This window comes from Chinchilla lanigera, unplaced genomic scaffold, assembly GCF_000276665.1.
Source record: "Chinchilla lanigera isolate Chin_1 unplaced genomic scaffold, ChiLan1.0 scaffold00009, whole genome shotgun sequence".
In the NCBI taxonomy this organism is placed as follows: Eukaryota; Metazoa; Chordata; class Mammalia; order Rodentia; family Chinchillidae; genus Chinchilla; species Chinchilla lanigera.
In genome coordinates, this window is record NW_004955410.1 from 164,165 (window position 1) to 185,605 (window position 21,441).

General features: G+C 45.9%; 1 protein-coding gene across 1 annotated transcript in view; it reads right to left on the minus strand.

Annotated features, from left to right (window-relative positions):
• The window catches only part of Grm3 (glutamate receptor, metabotropic 3), an 81,289-nt gene extending 60,391 nt beyond the window's left edge, over positions 1-20,898 (minus strand). The window contains exons 1-2 of the mRNA XM_013510486.1: positions 20,290-20,898; positions 105-265 (exon numbers count right to left, since the gene is read on the minus strand). Coding sequence (XP_013365940.1) covers positions 105-265; positions 20,290-20,802 — 674 coding nt within the window. The 5' untranslated portion in view covers positions 20,803-20,898. The remainder of the gene's footprint in view (positions 1-104; positions 266-20,289) is intronic.
• Between the last annotated feature and the right edge of the window lie 543 nt (positions 20,899-21,441).

Below are 21,441 nucleotides of genomic sequence, written 5' to 3' on the forward strand. Positions count from 1 at the left end.
GCGAGGCGGACCCAGAGATGAACCGGGTGCTCCCTGGGCACCGCCCTGGGCATCGTGAGCAAGCCCCAAGGGGACGTGCGCTCTGGACAGGGCATCCTGCAGACGAGAGAAGGCCCTGCCGCCTCAGCCTTTTCAGGCCGTGCCCGGGGCTTGGTGGGGAAACGGTCCTCCTGCGGGAGTGGTGGTCGCAACCCCCTCGGGTCTCACCACAGCGCAGACGGGGAGCCGCAGCAGACGGGCCAAACTCGGGATTTAGGCAGCTTGGCTGCGGATGTATAGAAAGCCGGTGTTTAACTCTCCCTTCGCCCTCTCCTGCTGAAAACGTCAGTCTCTGAAAGAGTCTAATTTGGGAACTGTGTGCCACATGGACACTCCGAATTAGACATTCATCATCTAGGTTAAGGAAAAAAATCATTTCTACTGAAATTCTCTCTGGTTCCCTCTAAATTTTAGGCATATGTTTTTCAAAACTTCTGAAAAACTTGACCAACTTTTCCTTTGCTTAAAATTTGATTTAAGGGGCTGGGGATTTAGCTCAGCGGCAAAAGCGCCTGCCTGGCAAGCCCAAGGTCGTGAGTTCAGTTCCCGGTACCGGAGAAAAACAAAACAAAACAAAACAAAAATTTTGATTTATACTTGGACTATGAAATTATATAAATACACTACGCTTATGGGATTTTTGATTAAAAAACAAGTACTGAGGACATTTTCAAGAATGAATCACCTTTAAAATACTTAAATTCTGTTCTGAATCAAAAATTTTAACTGTCTTATAAGTCAGCTATCAATAGTTCACTGGTTTTATGTAGTGTAGAATAAAAAAGTAAAATGACACTGTTTATCAAGGATCGTTGCATAGAGTACTTGCAGAAACATATATTTACACATTTCTAACCAGATTGTATGTGTATCTAAAAATAAATTTATTGTATTTATCCTGGCTTCTGAAATCTATATTTATTTACTGTAATGGTATGTATTCTAAGTGGGCTTTAATAAAAATAGCCTGAATATGTACCTCAGTATACTCTATGTGCATTGGAATAAGTACGAGCACTTTGAAATTTTCTTTCTGGAAATTGTGGTGTCACCTTTATGTTTGGAAGGAGGCAGCACAGCTTGAAATAGACAGCTGTCCGCAAAGAGCACAAGCATCACAAAGCAGCTGGCACCCAGGGCCTGATTAATCATCCTCCTGGGCAAAGGAGCCCACAGCCACGCCTGTACTGAGCCACAGTGCGCTACTGGAGATCTGGCTTGCTGTTCATCTAGCTCTGGATATACCAAGAGCTGACAAAACACGTTCTCATTCCAAATCCCAGTACCTTTCACTTAACCACCAACAACAGCTCAAAAATCTGGAGCACACAATGTAATGGAAAATCAGAACCCATCTCCTCATGCATCTGGTATTCGAGGATCTGGGTGAATTGACAGGATTGGAGTGGATGGCAGATGAATGGGTAGGTGAAGGCTGTGCACCATGTACTACTTCTGTCCTCAGGGTCGCGAGTTGGGACACGATGGCCTGCCCTGCCTCAGTTGAGCAAGGGTATTGCTTGTTTCCTGGGCCAGACTGCAGCAGCAGGTGGCCGTGAGCTGGGGCTGATGTCCTGAGAACCTGGCTCTTGTTGGGTTCGTGCCCTGATGGCAGCTTGGTGATGGAAGCCCTACCTGTGCAGAGACATGATTACTGAGTCTGGGGGCACTGAGAAGCCCGCTCTTTCCGGTGCACCGGTGTTCGCATCTTCAGGTTACAACGATCAGGACCTGACCAGCTCGGGGAGGTGGAGAATGAAAGGCTCTAAAACTGCCGGGAGACACTATTTTCTGGCAGGTAGGAATCACAGTGAGAGGATCCGGCCTGCTGAAACCTTCCTCCCAGAGGAGTAGGAATAATAAAAAGCTGCTGAGGAAGCTAAGTTCTGCTCTTCCAACTGATGGGATCCTGGGGCTCTATGTCCGCCTCCCCAGCACGTCTGAGAACAGTTCACAGTGAATGCAGGCTGCACAAGAGGATGAGTGTCCATGGGAGGAGGGCAGCATGGAAAGATCTGTTGCACAAGGAGGGGACACAGTGAGTGCTAGCTGTTTGGGAAGGTGTGGGCCAGAATGGAGTAGTGGTTTCTGTATATACCCCGTACATGGGCTTTCATGAGGAAACCATAGCCAACCCTAGAAAAAAGAGGCGCATCCGGTGTGTTCGACCATGAAGATGGGACATTAGTATCAGTTGTATCAACTGTCCTGAGTAGCATAGAGCAATAATAGAATTCAAAGTTAGGATTTGCAATTACATTAGCATATTTAATACAAATGAATAATAAAGCAAAGTGTTCAGGTACTTTTATCATGGAGAGTTGCTCCTTTTGGAACTGGCTTCTTTCAGGGCCGGTGATATATAGCTCAGTGGCACTGCACCTGCCCGGCAAGTGCGAGGTCCTGAGTTCGATTCCCAGTTTGAAAAAAAGAATTGGTTTCTTGAGATTTAAAAGATAAAAATGCTTCATTTAAAAGTAAACTCAGAAGCTGATTATTAATCTTTCTTTCCCACCATGCTTGGCCCAGCCTGACTTCTAGAGAACAACACTCATAGTTCTGTTCATGCATTTAAAAATGTGTTTGTTCTGTTGCAAAGCCAGTCACCAGTGTACTGAGTATGTGTATATATTATCTTCTTTGGTAGTCACGAAACAGCCTTTTGTGGTAGTTATTATCATCTCCAACTTAATATGCAAACATTGTGCTCTGGTTGGTGAGGAAACTTACTCATAGTTGTCTGGTTAGAATGTGGAGGCAAATCAAGATGGAAAACCTGCTCTTTTGCCTTGAGGTCCCACAGCCATCCTTCACGGTCTCCTCTCTGTGTCTGGCGACCACAGACCCGAGGCTTCAGCACAGAAAGACGTCATGCAGGAAGAGTGGAGAAGGGAGGAGAAGCAGTGTGGCTAGGGTTTCCACCATGGGTTGCCTAGGTGCTGTTGGTAAGAACTTTCCTTTTAGCATGAAGTTTAAAACAAGGGCTGGAGATGTCCACGGAGTTGTCAGCTAGTGTTCCTATTTCATTTGTCTAAAGGTTGGGTATGTGAAACTTTCCTGCCATATGGTTTCCCTGAGAAAGCATGAAGAAGTAGCAGAAACTCCTACAGTGGACATCGTCTTGAATATAATAAAGGAAGAATCATTTTAGGATGGGGAAGTAATGTGAAATTTTAGAAGGAAGTTACACAATTATGTTATTATTAGTAGGAGTGGAGGAAGGCAAACTATATATGTTTTTTCTTAAAAAGTTTAAAAAGTAGAGATATGCTCTACATAGACACAGATTCTAGAAAGGAGTATACCTTAAGAGAGAAGGAGGAATGGAGAGAGGAAGAGAAATACATAAAATGCAGAATCGACTCGAGAGAGAAGACTGGCTCCAAACCTACTCTGGGCTGTTGGGCTGCACTGGAGTCTAGATGCTGAGAGAGATAGTGACAAGGTATGGGATTGTAGGTGTGTGGATCTCTCCACACACAAAGATCAGCATGAACCTGTGAGGGTCAGAGACTAAGGCACAGAATGTGGAAACTGGCAAAACTATTTTTGTGGTTATTGTTTTATTTTGAACTTACATTTCAGGGAAGAGTTGATAGGAAGAAATGGGACCAATGGGTGGGGAAATTGATTCTATATGAGTAAAAGACAGACACTGCTCAAGGCCTCTTTTGTCCTTATTTTCCCCATTAAGGATGTATCCTAACATAGAAATGGTAATAGAAATAATATGAAAAGGTTATTGCACATCAAAGTAAAATGGTACACCAAAAGACAAGCTCAGAATCATATTGACTTTGCCTAGCATTGAGTTTTGGAATAATATGCAGGTTAAGTTATGGAATCATTGTCAGGAACCCCTGGTAATCAAGGATGGAAGGACTATCTGAAGGTGAAAAGGGGGAAGAAGGGCAAATTCAGGAAATGAACAATCAGAGTGTGTTTGGGTAATTTTCTAGCACAGGTTTCTAATAGCACACAAACATACAGAAATGAACCAGGTAATGCTTACATTAAGCAAGCAGAGCAAGCTGAAATAAACTTATGAAGAACTTTAACATACTTCAAAAACAAAGTGAGAAGGAAAGTCATAAAGATTAGACCAGTAATCAATGAAATCAAGTTTGAAAAAAAAATCAACGAATTGAAGAGCTGATTTTCCAAAGAATAAACAAAATAGATAAACTGCTATCCAAATTTAACAAGACAAAGAAAAGACTCACATCAATGGAATTAGAATCAAAAAAGATGAAATGACCACAGACACCATCAAATCCAGAAGAGAGTAACCACAATGAAAAATTATATCCCAATAACTTGGAAAATTTTGAAGAAATTGACAAATTCCTAGGGTCATACAAATTACAAAAGTTAATTTAAAAAGACATAAAAATACTAAACAACATGATAGCAAGCAATGAAATTGAGATAGTATTAAAGAATCCACCGACTAAGAAAAACCTAGGACTGATGGATTCACTGCTGAATTATACGAAACATTTAAGGATGTCCTATCACCTGTGGATGTCATATTCACACTCCTGAAAGAAATCGAAAGGGATGGAGTGCTTCCAAATTCATTTACAGAGGCCAGCATCATTCTGATTCCAAAACCAGATAAAGACCCAACTATAAAGGAAAACTACAGGCCTATCACTTTAATGAACATAAATGTGAAAATCCTCAATAAGATATTAGCAAATAGAATGCAGCACATAGTCAAAAAGATTGTACTTCATGACCAAGTAAGTTTCATCCCAGAGATGCAAGAATGGTTCAACATACATGAATCAATAAATGTAATACATCACATACACAGAAGCAAGGTCAAAAACCACATGATCAGGCCGGGTGTGGTGGCGTGTGCCAATAATCCCAGCACTCGGGAGGCTGAGGCAGGAGGATCGTTGCACATTTGAGACCAGCTTGGGCTACAAAGTGAGCTCAAGGCCAACCTGAGCTGCATAGCAAGACCCTGTCTCAAGCAAGCAAACAGAAAACCAGAAACCCCCCCAAAACCACATGATCCTATCAGTAGATGAAGAAAAGGCTTTTGACAAAATATAACACCACTTCATGGTAAAAACCTTGAAGAAAATAGGTGTAGAAGGGTGATACTTGAGTTTGACAAGAGCTATTTCTGACAAATAACAGGCAACATCGTCTTAAGTGGAGGAAAACTAAAAGCATTCCCTCTAAAACATGAACAAGACAGAGATGCCCACTATCACTACTTCTGTTTAGCGTAGATCTTGAAACATTAGCTAGAGCAATCAGGCAAGAGAGATAAAAGGAATATATATAGGAAAGAAAGAACTCAAATTATCATTCTTTGGAGATGACGTGATAATCTATGTAGAAGACCCAAAGAAGTCCAGCAAAAACTCAGACTTAAAGACTTTAGTAATGTAGTGGGATACAACATTAACACACGAAAATCAGTAGAAATTGTGTATGACAACAATAAACTCAGTGAGTAGGAAATTATGAAAATAATACCATTTGTGGTGGTGTCAAGAATGAAATAGATATTAGATACTAACCTAACTAAGGAAGTGAAAGACATCTACAGAGAAAACTAATGCACCCTGAAAAAGGAGATTGAAAAGGACATCAGAAAATGTAAAGATGTCCCCTGCTCATAAATAGGCAGAATCAATATTGTCCTAATGTCCATAATCCCAAATCCCATAATCCCAAACTGTTATTCAATGCAGACCCAAACAATAGACCAACAGCTTCTACTCAGACCTAGAGAAAATAATCCTAAAATTCTTATGAGAACCAGAGGAGACCCAGAGTAGCAAAAGCAGTCTTGGACAATAAGAGCAAAGCAGGAGGCATAGCAATGGTATACCTAAATCTAAGCTATCCTTCAAGGCAACAGTGATAAAAATGGCATGGTACTGGAACTGAGGTGGATCAGTGGAAAGAATAGAGGATATAGAAACATCCCCAGACAAATTTAGCTACTTGATCTTTGGCAAAGGGGCCAAAATAATATGTTGGGGGAAAGATAACCTATTCAGTAAATGGTACTGAAAAAAATGGGTCTCTGTGTGCAGGAGATTGAAACTGAACCTATAATCCTCACCATGTACCAAACTAAAATCAAAATGGATCAAAGATAAAAATATTAAAACAGAAATATTGAACCTATTGAAAGATAATATAGGTAAAACACTTGAAGCCATAGGTGTAGGAAAGGATTTCCTCAACAGAACCAGAGCTGCACAAGGAAGAACATAAAAACCTACCAAATGGGATTACACCAAATTAGAAAGCTTTTGTGCAGCAAAGCAATCAGTTAGTAGTGTGATGAGACAACCTACAGAATGGGAACATTTTTTTTTTAGCTATTACTCAGACAGAGGACTAGTATCTAGAATACATAAAGAATTAAAAAATTTAGACTACCTAAAACAAAAGACCCAGTTCAGAAATGGGCAAATGAAATGAACAAACACTTCTCAGAGGAAGAAATGCAAATGGCCAACAGATACATGAGAGAATGTGCAATATCCTTGGCCATTAGAGAAATGAAAATTAAAATAATGTTAAGATTCCATTTTATACCAGAAAGAATGATGAGTATCAAGATATCAAAAAATAACAAATATTGAGGTTGCACTGAAAAAGGAACTCTCTTGCATGGTTGGCGGGAATGTGAACTAGTACAATCATGGGACTCAGTATGGAGATTATTCAAGAGCTAAAACTAGAAATTCCATATGATCCAGCTATTCCCCTTCTAGGAACCTTCCCCAAAGAGCTAAAGACATCATACTACAGTGATACATGGATACCAATGTTTATAACAACACAGTTCATAATAGCTAAATCCTGGAAGCAGTCTATATACACATCACCAGCTGATTAGATAAAATATACTACCTATATGTAATGGAATGCTGCTTGGTTATAAAGAAGAACAAATTTTGAGGCATTTGTAGGAAAATGGATGCACCTGGAAAATGTGTTGAGTGAATAAACCAGATCCACAGTTTACCTACCATATGATATCTCTCAGTTGAGTGAGGCAAAGTGATAAAAAAGGGCACAATGAAGGATTGATAGAAGGAGGTAAGGGGATAGACATCTTATAAACTGGAAAGGGTCCAAGAGAATGTGGGTGAGAGGAGAGGGGGAGGGGAAGGGGAAATAAGTAGAATAAAGATATGGTGCATACAGGAACCTCATAACCTCAATGAATATAAACATTACATGCCATAAACATAAGATAAGATTGATAATACCAATAAGGATGAAAATAAGGAAAGGAAATTTAGAGGAGGAGGGAGGAAAGGGGAGGGAATAAGGGGATTAAAAAAACAATCTGTAGTATGTACATGTGTTCTCTCCCCAGGATGACTGTAAACTGCATGTACTGCAAACATGTACTTAAAAAAGAAAGAAGTGAACAAGGTAAGTGTTAAGAATTGGTGTGGGCTCACTAAGCGTGCATCTCACCGGAGAGACATCTTTTCACATCAAGGGAACCACCTAGAAAAATGTTGGAGGACCATGGCTTCAACAGGGAATCATGACATTACTTGGACTCTTGCAGGAAAGGAATAGTGATAGGGGTTGGATAGCAAAATTATATTCAAAATATATTTCAAGAGCAGCTTTGAAGAAAATCTGTATAAAGTGGTTAAGTAAGGTTAAATTTTTTATCAGTGCTGTTGAAAAAATATAAGTAAACTACAAGATCATTACATGTGACAGCCAGAAGGAAGGGTGAAAATTGTCTGAGCCATTGGTTTCATAGCTGAGGAAACATGTTCAGGAGGTGAAGTGACTTTCCAAAATTTATACAACCAGTAGGCAGAAAAGCTGAGTGGAACCAAGTCTTTCGATTTCCCCAAAGGGCAAGTCTCCTCTGGAAATAGGAGCTATTACATAGGATGGGAAGTAAGTTTCTGGATTTAAGTTAAAATTGCACAGTGAAGAAAAGGGAAGAAACGGGAAAATGAAGTGCAAAGCGGAGTGTTGTGTTCAGCAGGGAGCAGGACATGAGAGGCGGAAGTCAGAAAAGGGTGAATGAGGGGTGTGTCCACTCTAGAGTCCGCTCAGAGTCCCTCAACCACAAACAGAGAGGAGCTCTTCCATCTCCCTGCTCCCTAAGTTCCTCTTCTCAGGTTACCCGTCGGGGCAGGCCTTTTAAAGATCCCTAATATTTTGTGCCAGTCCCTGTTCTGACTGATGCAGAGGTAGGACCTGCTCTACTCCTCAGAAAACCTTAGGAGGCAGAAACTGCCAGTGTCCCATTGTGTGGACTGAGGGACTGGGACACCATGTGCCTTGGGGTCTTCCTGGAGAGCTCTTGGGTAGGAGACTGGATCAGTCCGATCTGGTCCTGGGGTCACCCACCCTACTCCCTTTCCTCACATTGACCCAGTTCACTCTGCAGCTCCGGCCCACACCTGCCTCTTCTCACCGTGAGGCTGAAGTGGTATGCTTCAAGTCGTCACATGTTGTCTGCTTTTATTCCTGAGGCCGTGCAGTCCTTTCTTTGAGGACCATCCTTCCTGTTATCAAGGTTATCTTTCTCGTTTGTCAGGCTGAACTCTGTGGTGGCTCCATAAGCCCCGCTTTACTCACTGACCATCTACAGAGACAACGGCAATCATCTAAGACCTTACCGGGAAATTTCCACTGGAGGGATGAAAGCGTCAGGCTCCTCCACAGTCAGTCTTGGCCTTCTGATTTGTGTGAGAAAAACAAAGTGGCAGAGCCCATTATTCAAGGGCCTGGGAGGCCGTGTGCAGGTGAGGGATGCTGCTCCCTTTGCACACGCAGTGTGCGCTGTTCTTCCATGTTCATGCTCACATACCTTGGGTTATCCACTTTCTTGGTGCCTTGGCTATTTGCCCAGGGGAAGGAATTTCAGTGTTTCCACTGAAGCCTATCATGTCCCTGATGTACTGAGTTTTCTGACTCAAGAAAAAGTGCTTAGAATATGAACTACGTATTACTATATTTTCCAGCACATGCCATGGTCTAAACTTGGCATTCCTGTGTTTCCCTCATATTTGTAGTTGTGAGCCAATATAATTTAGGATGAACTTTCCTTGCAGTAATTGTCCAACAGACTCTCATGTATTGGTGAGCTCCTGCCACCATTTTCTCAATGTTTTCCTGTCTACCTGAACTCTACAACACTTCTCCAGTTTATGACACCCTCAAACCACACACGTCTGTACACTGTGCTCCTTCTCCTCATGTGATTTTACACTTGTTTGCTCAGCTGCTCCCCCCATGGGCCCCTCTCTCTGAGCAGTCTTTCTTGAAGCCTCTCTGCAGGCTGAGCGGTGAGCTCAGTCGCTGAGTCCCTTTCATCCATTCATGTCTTTTTCTCACCTCACTGGAGGGTGTAGTGATTGCTGGGTCAGTCACTAGCTTCTCTGCAGTGAGAACTTGCAAGGCCAGGGCATGTGGATTGTATCTGCAGTGCTTCTCAAAGAACAGAGCTGTTCCATAATGTTTGTTAGGTGAACAAATTGGGGAAGGGAGGGGTGACGTTCTCCTCTATCAGGAAGCCTTTCCTAATTGCAGGAATAGTTTCTGTGGGGAAAAGGAAAGCTACCAGCAGGTAGTGGGAGGCTACTGTCCAACAGCACTGTGCTCTGGGGATTTTTCCAAATCCTATCCAACTTTTCACCAAAATAAGATTACAAGTAAGGTAAGGAGTTGGTGTAGATATGTAGGAATCTTCAGCCAATGCTTTCCTACCATTGAAACCAATTTCTCCAAATTATCTCTGTATAAACTAGCAGCATGCCAAAGGAAGTCAAAATTATATCAGCTGGAGCTGACCCTTACATTCACTGGTTCCCATAAGGCTGAAAATGGCCTTTTGTTCTGAGGAAAGCAAACTAAGGACCTCATTGTGAAGCTTTAGTCTGCACACCCCATACCCCTGAAGTAGGGTTCAAACAGACAGCTAAGGCAGCCTTCACTGAGTGGACTTACAGCAGGTGTGCTGCTGGCCAGGCATGCTTTCTCTGGAGACAGATGCACTGTAAGCAAGACACGTAAGCAAGGAATGCGCAGAGTTCATGCCTCCCGCTCCCGTTACTGTTGCTCTGGGAACATATGAAAGCGTGTATTTCCCACAGTGATAGCTGGCGCTGTGGAGTGGTGCCACAGCAGGTGCCACGTCCTGCTTGCTCACCAATGGGAGTTATGAGTTATGCACAAACTTCTGTGAGGGTTTTGATCCTCTTGACAATCTGTGGCAGAGAAGAGCCTCTTCTCTTTAGGACTGCAAGTGCACACTTTATTGCAGCCATGCTCTGATCATGAGGGCAAGGCTGTGAACTCTGGGAAAGACCTCAGGCTGTCTGCTCTTCTTCTCACCTTGTGAAAAAGACAGTGTCAGTGGAGAATTCAGAGTCATCTGTGCCCACCCCATCACGCCATGGCTGCTCTTCCTACTCAGGACCCTGTGATGTGCCCACTTCAGACATGAGTCCATACCTTCTTGCTGACACAGTGCCATATTTTTCTGTTAGTAAGAAACAAAAGATTCTGCATTTTGAGCGCAGCATAAATGATTTCTACTAAAGTACTCCATGATTTCCTGCTCTAGCTTTTTCAGAACTTTTGTAGTTACTGGCTTCTGCACCTGAGCCAGTATATTGAAGAGAACAATAGCAGCTGGCTTCTATGTGGACCATGCTTAGCTACAAAACTTCCAAATGCCAAAGAGGCAGTGAATGCTTCTAAGAAAAATGCTAGTTGCAGAGCCAAGCTACGTACACTTGGCAAAGGAACCCATGCTGCTGTCCTGGAGTGTGGAGATTCGGTTTCTCCTCTGCGGTTTGCTTTTGCCTTCTGTATGCTACCATTTGCATCCCGAGGTGGCTACATCTGTGCTTGTTTTATCATGATGCAGGGCTGAATGTTTGGTTTCACCCTTTTAATTAAATGCTCATATGTGGGCCTGGAAGGGGGCCCCAGAGTGCTGCATGTTGCTCCCCTTTCCCCCATGTTATTAAGTGAACACTACAAGTTGTGGTGTGAGGAAACCTGTGTCCTTCCCACAAGACCAAAGTTACCCAGAAGCTGCATGAAATCCCAGATTGGCTTGTATTTTAAAGTGGACCTGTTGGTGGAAGATAGTCAAGAAATTGTGACCTCAGCCAGCCGGGCTTACTCCTGAACTTCATTTTATTCTTTCATAGAAAGGGAATCACAGGAATCCCCGGCTAGAAAATGAGGTCAGGTTTAAAGCGCTAACGCATGCGAAGCACGTGGCTCGCCGGCTGGCATTCGTGTAGAAAATGCTCAGAAAGTGGTGGAGATGATGTTGACGTCTCACAGCGTCCGCTCAAACTTTGGTCGACACCAATGATACACGATATTCTTCTACAATGTAGGTTTGCAAGGAGGAACAGCACACCCTCCCTGTCCTGCAGGAGGTTACAGTCTTTCAAGAGACAACAGAACACAGACAAGGGTACCGTTCTGAGATACGGGTATCCGAGCGTTTACAAGACTCGGAAAGAACAGCTGATCCACCAGGCAAGGCGTGATCATGAGGAACGACAGCAAGGTTGCCAGGCAGAGGGGGAGAGGGACGGTTTAGGTAGAAAAAGGAACAGAGAGTGCGGAAAGTGCACAGTGACTTTCACAGTGTCAGGTACCTCAGTGCCACCAGGCGCCTCTGAGGGTAACCCTGTTAACAGCTGCAGGCCGGATGGAGGGACCTGCTCAACTGGCACCATTCTCTATGCAACTGTCAGGACTGGACCTTTATTCTTTTAGAGATAAAAAGCCACCACAATTTTTTAGTAAGGTAACGACATGACCAAAATCATGCTTTGAAAAGACTACAGTGGATGCCCTACTTGAGAAGAGAGCTGGGAAGAGATTGTGAAGCAGGCAAAATAGCCTTTCTGGTCTAGACTGTGAGTCCCAAACACCAAAAAACAGTAAAAGTGTCCAGCTTGGAGATTTTGAGAAAAATGTGAGCCTGTTTAAAACTGTTTTATTTGGCTGATAATAATCATTCAGGTAGTTATGTTTTAATCTGTCATTCCAGGTCACCTTAAATTCTTTGCAGAGGAAGCATGAGTTAGAATAGCTGTTGGAAACTGTAGAAAGCCTGAAGAACTTTTAACTTCATGAGAGCACCTCAGAAAAGGTAGCACAAAGATTTTTTAAAATGTGGAAATAAGAGCTGAAGTCAGTTAAAGAGCCCTTGGCAGCAGTTGAAGTTTCCCATTCTGCATTTATTGTTGCATTTCTATAAATTTTATACAAATGAACTACCTCAAAACTACTTTGTGAACATAAGCTACATATGGGTAATGCATATTTTTATTTGGTGGAAAGCTATTTTTATAGGAAAATCTGCACAGTTATAAATCATATTTCCAGATCCCTGTGTGTCCATGGGGAGAGATTACTTGCCCAGTTTGTAGTTGGCAAAGCCTCGCAGTGAAGGTGGTGGCCTCCACCCCGACTGGAGGGCGGAGTGGGAAGCCCCAGATGCCCACCCTACAAAGTCCACCCCGTGAGGCAGGTGGCACTCTCAGGACACTTGCCTCTCTGACCTCTCGCAAAGGAACCTGGGCACATTTGGAGTGGGTTTTGGAAGGTGTTGCTGCTCTTGCCTCAAGCCCTGTGTGGCTGTTCCCGCAGTGGGATGTGAAGCCTCAGGGCTGGAAAGAAGCAAGACTTTGCCACTTCTAACAGAGGATTTCCCGTAACACGCCAGGTGGTGATGTCAAAAATAGCAGCAGCACAATTTTAGCGTTTGAAGTCCTACTGATATACGGCCTGAAGTATAAATGCTGCTTAGAGTTTAACTGCAGGTGTTTTGGGAACACTATGCTTAAATTCCCAAAGTCTACTAATTGGAAAAATACTGTGAGTTTTCAGCTGCCGCTTTTCATATATCAGTAGAAGCACTTCTACTCCATTAAGCCAATGGACTCTCATTACTCTGAACTACTAAGAGCTGTCCCTTTCCATACTGAATCCTGAACCTTGCACTTACTCATCCATTTCGAAGGCACACAGTTTGGAAAGGAACAGTGTGTCTTTTGAGCAGAATCATATCTGGGGCTAGCCAAAGGTGCCAGGAGTCTTCTATCAATTGTTGTCTGTTAACCTGTGACCATACGCCCTGGCTGAGCTCTTGGGGGCATCTCTATCCCTTCCTTCCCACACCGTGACCTTGATCCTGCATGTGTGATCTGCAGTGTAGCCTGTTCACAGCCATGGGCATCCGCTGCCCTGTGCATAGTGGTCCTGATGGTGGCCTCGTGTCTTTCACTGGAGAAGATTCTACATAAACACATGACAGAAGGGGAATTAATTAAGGAGCAAATTAACCCCAAAGCAAAGGAAAAGTAGTGTATCTTGGCTAATTACCTCTGGTGAGAATGTCTGCCACAGAGAGAGGTTGGCAAAGCATTTTAATTGCTGCTGCTGGTGCCTCCCACCCTGGGATCCAGTCCTTGAACAAGCAAAGGGAGAGCGGCAAGAGAGGTTTCAAAACACCTATTTCTATGAGACTGCTTTAGAATGGAAACTCTGGGAGGAAAATAAATAACAGATTCCATCTGAGATAGCCTGTGAGTAAGGGTCTCCGCAGCTACGCCCCTGGGAGGGACGACGGGACCACAGTGTGGGAAGCCAGACTTCTGAGTCTCATGCTGATTCTGTTACACAGACAGAAAACGGGAGCTTGGTTTCTAACCTCCGTGAGTTCCACTTAAGACTCTTCCTTTTGGACTGAAGATGTTAAGAGAAACACACAAAACACGAACATATAATGACGCCTACTAAGGCACTGAGTGTCCACCGTGTGGGCTCATTTTCATTGCTTCTCCAGGAATTCCCTTGTCACCAGGGAGAAGGGTGCTGTTGGTTTCCCCAGTTTAGAGCCAAGGAAAGAGGCAAGGAGGGGCAGAGCACCCAGTCAGCACCCAAAGTCGGTCACTGTGCTGACAACTTCAAGAAAGGCACTGAAAATGCGTAATCCTAACTTATCTTTACTGTACCGTTATGTCTGCAATACTGAACTCACTGAGGGCAACTGCCAGTTTTACTTGTCTGGGGTAGAGACGTTTGGATAAATTAGCAAATGGATTCTGGAGCTGTCACCCAGTTTTCCTGGTGCGTGGCACTTGGTTCCCATGCCCTTTCTGTGAGCTCTGAGCACAGTGTCTCACACCTCATGGGGAGATCGCCTGGGCAGGTCCGTGGGAGCGGCTCTGACCTGCACCCTGATCATCATGTTGAGCCTGCTGTCCACTCTGGAGGAATGGACCAAGGCCCAGCAGGGTGGAGCCCGGAGATGCTCTCAAATCACGCTGTCCTAGGTGCCTGTGTAGACAGTGGCTGGGAAGAGCTCATCCTGCTCCATCTTTGGTCCTCTGTTTACTCTCTGCCTGGCAGATGCATTTTTCTAGGTACGAACAGCACAAGGACAAATGGATACAGTTCCTAAACTGGTGCATCATGGTTTGGGGGAAAGCAGAATACCAATGAGCTCAGTTTAGAACTGAGTAAGGATGTATGCGTGGGAAAATATCCTCAAAGGGAGAGGACTGGAGCTGAGCCTCGAGGCGTGGGCTTGGGAGTCACACAGACGCCCAGGATGGTGCCCTCCGGGTGTAGGGAACTCTGTCTCCTCTCCCTTAGGGAAGTCTGTGCCGACACTGCCCTGCAGACTACTAGAAAGCCGCTTACAGGAGACTTGGAGCGGGCTGGTGTCACAGAACTGGACACCTTCTCAGGTTCAACTCCACCCCTCTCCATCCTTTCTGTCAGGGTCCCGAGGCTCTGGTTCCTGTGGTGTTGGCAGACCCCCAGGTCCCTGGCTTGCACCTGCTTTGCTGATATCACCTGATGATTCATATCTTCCTGGGGGGCTTGTACAGTGCTTTAGTATTTTAAAAATCTGCTTCACATTCTTTCTGCTCCATGTCATTGAGACTACACAACAGTTTTCACTGTACCTAAAATATATGTACTTAATTAAAAGCAAATTTTCCAATGAGAATGATTTTGTGTGTATTCTAGTTCTAATATGCAGGTAACTGAGATGCTTAAATCACCAAATTTATAAAATACCACCACAGTCAAGTTAAGAAGCCACTGGGTGGACTTCTACGTGATCCTGGAAGAGCACCAGTTATTCATCTGAATCACGGTTTAGATACTTCCTTTCCAATCACTTGACCCTGATAAGATATTCTGATTGAGCAATATGTAATTACAAAATTAAGCAACACCTGAGATGCCACGTGGTTCAAATACTAACATGGTGCTCTGATGTCCTCAATAAAAGGTCAGATTTTGCTGAATACCTGGTGAGAGAGGACTTATTTCCTTGTATGCCTTCCCTTCCAGGCAATTTCATTTCTAAGGACTCTTTCTTGCATTGGCCCTGAATTCACCTTGCTCTGGGACAGCGACTCTCAGTGAGGGGAGAGGATTGTTCCATAGCCTGGTGGTGACGCGAACACTTTGGGGGCTCAGCACGGGCTGCCGCCGGCTTGTGGGGAGAGGCCAGGGCTGATGCCAGCTGTTCTGTGATACGCAGGACGGTCCCCTGGAACAGAGCGCCCCAGCCGCAACGTCCAGGCTGCCTGGGTGGAGAAACTGTCCAGATTCAGCGTCTGTACACACAGTGAGTGCAAGGGTTTACGTTGCCATCTGCCAGGCACCAGCAGATGGCTTGCTCTGAAGGTTTTTGTACCCCAAGGCCTTGCACTATTTCTTAATTCTGCTTAAGACAAGAAATTCATGTGTGACCCTGTCCAGGGGCACTGGGATTTTCGTGAGGAAAGGATCAATTGCGGTAGGAAGGCAGTGCCTAACACAGATTGACGGGCGGTGGTCCACTTAGCACTGTGGAGTCGGGGGGAGGTGTAGGATGGAGGGATGTCATTATGTGCATTTCCCCCTTTCCCCACAGAGCTAAAATATCCAAGTTAACTGCCAAGGATTTAGTGGTGTTTGTTTTGTGAGCTTTATTTTATTTTCTGATACTGGGCATTGAACCCAGGGCTTTCACCCTGACCTATATCCCCAGCTTGTTTTTATTTTTCATTTTGTGGGTCTCGCTAAACACTAAGTTGCCTAAATTGGGCTTGAAATTGCATTCCCCCTGCCTCAGCCTTCCAGAGTGCTATGATAATCAGTGAGCGTCTCAAGTACATGATATGTACAATTCATAACACATCCAAAACCATGGCGTGCAAGGCTGAGTCAGTGACACCTCTCAGTTAGGGAATGGGTCTGAGTAAGTGACCACCTGTCAGAGCTGGAGAGTTCCTGGTGTATGGAAGGTGCTAGAAATTCTGAGGAAGGGTCTCACAGTACCAGGGATGTGAGAGGAGGGGAAAGCCCTCCAAGGCAAACTTCTGCACCACATGAGCTAGACTTTTCGGTGCCATCTCACCCAAGTCCGCATTTGTTGCTGAAGCTACTTCAATGCTCAGAGGCAAAGCAACCACTGAATCAATGCACACCTGTCATGTCCCCGCTAAAATCTGCTTCATTTAGGAAAGAGCTGGTTCAAAAACCCCTCTGGAAAGAGTCAGGAGCATTTTTGACTGGATGAGTTAGGGGTTGACAACCACCTGTTTGAAAAGTACAGGGGCACACAGCTCTCCTGAGTACTGTGAAGACCGTCAGTCATACAGCTGAAGGCTGTGGACCTGAACCTCTCTTTGAAGAAACTCGATTATCCCTGAGCTGAGTGGTTTATATAGAGCAGGTCTGGACAGTGTCTTAAAATACTTTGAGAACGTGTTCAGCAGAGGGTGAAGAGACCCCCAAGACTCTGTGCTAGTGCAAAGGGACTCTGATGCTCACTTTCATGGGTTCTGAATTAAGAAATCAAGATGGTTCTTTAACAAGGCCCTGCAGAGGGGCGTGCCATCCTTGAGCAGAGCCAGGGACCATGATGATCCAGGTCGTCCTCCACACCAACCCAGCTCACCCGGCAAGTCAGTGAGAATTCACCCTGCACTCAGAATTCCCCCACTTCCTCTCAAAGGCTGCCTGCGTAGGAACTGGCGTGGCCATGGAGTGGACTCTGCAGGGGAAGAAGAGCAAGAGGGACAGAGGACAGCCTGGGAACATCAGCCAGGAAGCCAACCCAGCCCACCTGGGGAGACTGAGCCACAGACCTGGCCACAGGGGGAGGCCCACGCACCATCACTCTTCGTCCTCAGCTGGCTCCAAGGTTCCCGAGATCTCTGCACCCTGGCTTGTGAGGAGGTGTGGCGGGTGACTGGCAGGGGGTCTAGAAAGTGTGTGACAGGTTGTGCTGGTTTACCTCTTCTACAGCTTCACCCTCTTTCCATGCAGCCCACACAAGGGGTCTTCCCAGTACCTATGCAGGGGCTGAGAGTAGGGAAGGGGATGGCTGCATCATGAGCCACCAGGTGACACAAGGTTGTCAAGCACCAGGTGCCCGGCCAGGACACTCGCGGAGGAAGCAGCGAGTGAGTGTGGGAGCCGCCCAGGAAGGCCCTCTCCGCCCTGTGCTTCCCTTGTGGAGGCACCAGAGGGGAGATGGAGAAGAGCGTTTTAGACTCACATGGGGAGCTTATTGCTGTGGGCTGCATGGCTGCATCTTCACAAAGCTTTATTCAAGGACAGACGCATTTTGGAAGATGACACACTCACTCCTAGCTCTGCCCAGGCCTCTGCGGGTGCCTTTTCAGTTACAATGCTTCAGGCCCTCAGAAGGTGCCTGGAGGTCGTGGTGTCGACATCGCTCCAGCTCCCAGCTCCCTGAAGCATGTGGCCTAAGTGAAGGCTGAGGGGTCATAGAACCGGGGGACTGTGGAGGAGGGGAGCCCTGCTCGGGACCCTCTTCCCTCGATGCCCCTCACTCTTGCTGTGAATGTCTGCTGTGACTCTACCCGTGGCCCTCCTGGCTCCCCCCCAGGCACCCTTCCATCCTCTAGGAGCCTTTAGCCATGTGCATGTGCTCTGAGCATCAGTACTGACTCCTGCAGAGCTGCACCTGCAGCCAGATCTCAGGGCTGTCTCCTGCAGGACTGTGGTGTGCCCTGGGGCCCCTGGAGAGGGCAGGACACACAGCGGGCTTTACATGGATCAACCTGTTGGTCAACCACGGGCACTAGTGATGGTTCCATTAGACAGTGGGCCACTGGAGGCCAGCAAGTGGGCTCTGCCTGGAGCTGTTCTGCTGACTTTTCCTGTAATTTTAGGGGCATCACAGGAACCAATTATTGAATCTGTTAATTTTTTAATGAAGGCATATTTTTCTCGAATTATCCTCTCCACAACCTTCTGAGGTAGACCCTGCTTTTCTCATTTTGTAGCTGACCAGTCAATGGTGTAATTTTAATTCATATCCTGTTCTTTCTGATGCCAAAGTCTGTGCCCTCGCTCATGACAGACAGTGGAGTTTCTGGTTTATACTGGGAAACAAAAGCCGTGTAAGCATTCAGAGCTCTATGGTGATGCTGACTGGATGAATGAAGTGATGAGCCAGGTCTCTGGGTGGCAAGAAGCTTCTTTCTTTGAACAAGAACTGGGCTTTAGAACCCTACATTTTTCTCCTAGGCCAATCTGACTTCTTCTGAGGTGAGTATAGTATCAAAGGAACAAAATTAGGTGAAAAAATCTATTGGCAGGACCATCTTTGTGAACTACTTTGGATAACACATTATGGACGCATCTACTGTTCAGGACCATTTCCTGCCCTGGGAGAGATGGACATCAGAGAAAGTGCACATGCAACCTCCAACCAGGGGTCGCGTTTGGTGCAGTGTAAATAACTATGAGGTGACAGACCTCAGTGAAATTATTACTGAAGTATGGCTGATAAATATCTTCAATTCTTCCTTCTCAAATAGCAAATTCTATCTCTCCTGATCTGCGTTTAAAATTAGTGACAAAATGAACATGATGTGCTTTGAGCTGTGCAATATTTTCTATCTGTCTAATGAAGTCAAAGGGTGTTTATGAAAAAGCAATTATCCTAATTACTCATAATACGACTGTGTGCTCGGAAGAAGGAAAGAAATTAGAAAGTACTCATTTTGAACAGCACAGAATTATAGATGGAATTTTAAAAGCCACAAATCTGGGAAAGAAATGAGGTAATTCCAATGCAAATAGAGCCAGTGCAATGGGCTTGTGCCTTGTAAAGACAACATGGGTGTCATGCTGCTTTTTAGTGCTTGGGGCTCTGATGACAGGAATTTGGATGGGGCCAAAGGGCTCGACTCCTGCAGCCGTGAAAAAACACTGAGCCTCAGGTACCACACAGAAGTCACACAGGCATTGAGAGAGCCCAAAAGCACAGGGCCCACTTCAGCTCCAGCCCCTGTGCTGCCTGCTGAGGGGGTTTCACGGATCTAATCTTTTTGGCAACTGGGAAATGAGAAGGTTGAGCCAGTGACTTCACAGCGCTTTCTTAGCTCTAACCTTCTCTGGCCTGTAAGTGACAATTGCAGGGATTTGAAGGATGTATTTCTTTTTTCCCTAACAAAATCGTGAGCCAGTTATCAGTTTTTCATGTAGTCTAACTTGTGTGTCAAAGGTTTCTTTCTTTCTTTTTTTTTAAAGTAGTGACTGGGTTCCCTGCGTACATTTTGAGGTTTATATCCTGAGATGCTCATCACATTTTGTCTCAGGGCAAATGATGCTTTAGCAAGAATTGGTGAGCACTCAGGGACACTGAGCCTTCCTGGGGTTTGCTGTGTGGGTGGCCTCGTGTCACCTCATCTCAGGACACGTGGCTGTGGGACTCTCTGTGCAGCAGGGCGTTCTTTCGCCAGCCCTGTGAGTTGCTTCTGCTAACTGGACGCAGGCAGAGCTTGAGAGGGGCTCACGTGTGAGTTTGTGTTTTCCCCCCCTCTGCTGTCCTCCAGGAAGGAGCGGCCGCAGCTGACCTGGACTGCAGAGGGAGAAGACACAGCCGAGGAAGAGACACCCGGCTAGGCCCGGCCTCTGCTGGCTCATGCTGCTGCATCTTCAGCTTATAAGCTCATACACACCCCTGTCAAGCCGCTGAATTTGGGAGGCAGTTAATATCGCAGTAGTAGCTGCCTGACACATCTGAACAATTTTCACTGGCAGCAGAAGGTTCTGTCTGAAGACCTTCCTCCCCACTCAGGGCCTCCCCACATGCCCAGAGGGACTAATACTTGTACTGTTAATATCCCTGCTTTTTCTGCCCTTGCCCCTTGGTCACACAAGCCAGGACGCACGCCTTTGAGCAGCAGCTGTGCCGCTTACCTGTATGGAGACACTGCTGTAGGAGCCGCCGATGACTCCTGCGATGACCAGAGGGAGGTTCTCCTGAATGGCGTAGGAGCCATCGGGACACATATACTCGGCCTCGTCCACCTTGGTCAGAGACGCCCTGACAAACTCCAGGGACTGCTCCAAGGCGTAGGTGTCCCTTGAGCACGTGTCCAATATGTGGACACCCAGCTTCACCCCAGGCAGCAAGTAACTGTCCTTGTTGATCTCGTCGATCGCAAACAGCATGGCCTCCAAGCGCTGGATCCCTCGGTCCTCATTGATTCGCCCACAATCCTCGGTCCCAGTGCCTTTCTCGTTAATAGGAAACAGACCCCCCAAGACAAGGTCACCTTCTATTTTAATCTCCTTCCTCTGAAAGTTATGGTCCCCTAAACAAAGTAAAAATCCCTTTGAAAACAAAGCCAAGGTAAGAACCTGCAGTCTCGTCAGCATCTTGAGGAATCTGTCTCTGTGCCTCTGGGAGGTGCCACGGGGGGAGCCCATGGCGCCTGCTAGGCCTCCTCTCTCATTGCCAGGTGAGGTCTCGGCCTCTTCTCCAAACAGCGGTGCATCGGACTAACAGGGCCCGTCAGCAGGTTCCTAAAGAGATGAAAGTCACATGAGCAAAAGCGGTCAAGAGAGCAGCGGTGAGGTGATTACCTCGGCGGCCCCACATAGATGGTGGTGGGGGCGCCTCTCAGGTCACCATTTACCAAGTGCAAGCACACCCACAGGCCCCCCCAGCTCACAGCGTGCGAGCATGTGGAGTTTAGCGGTCCCATCTCACAGCAGTGGACAGTAGGACAAGCGGCAGAGTGAGGACTCAGGACGTGGGGTTTGGACTCCAGCTGATCAGTGCCATGTCCAGCACTGCCTCCCCTGAGCCATCTGCGCTGGTCTTGATGGCACAGCAGCATGGATGGGAACCTGCCTGCCATCCGGCTGTGTTGGTGAACACACCCTTTCTAAGGACTCTCCCCTTTTCCACTTGGGAGCGAAACAAAACCCAACTGACTGTCATCGTTCAGCATTTCCCACCACCTGCCGGGCTCCTCCTCAGAGCTGAGTTCTCCAGGACGATCTCATGACCTTGAGCCACTTCCTCCCCACTCGGGGCCTCTTGGCCGCTTTGGAAGTGGCTTT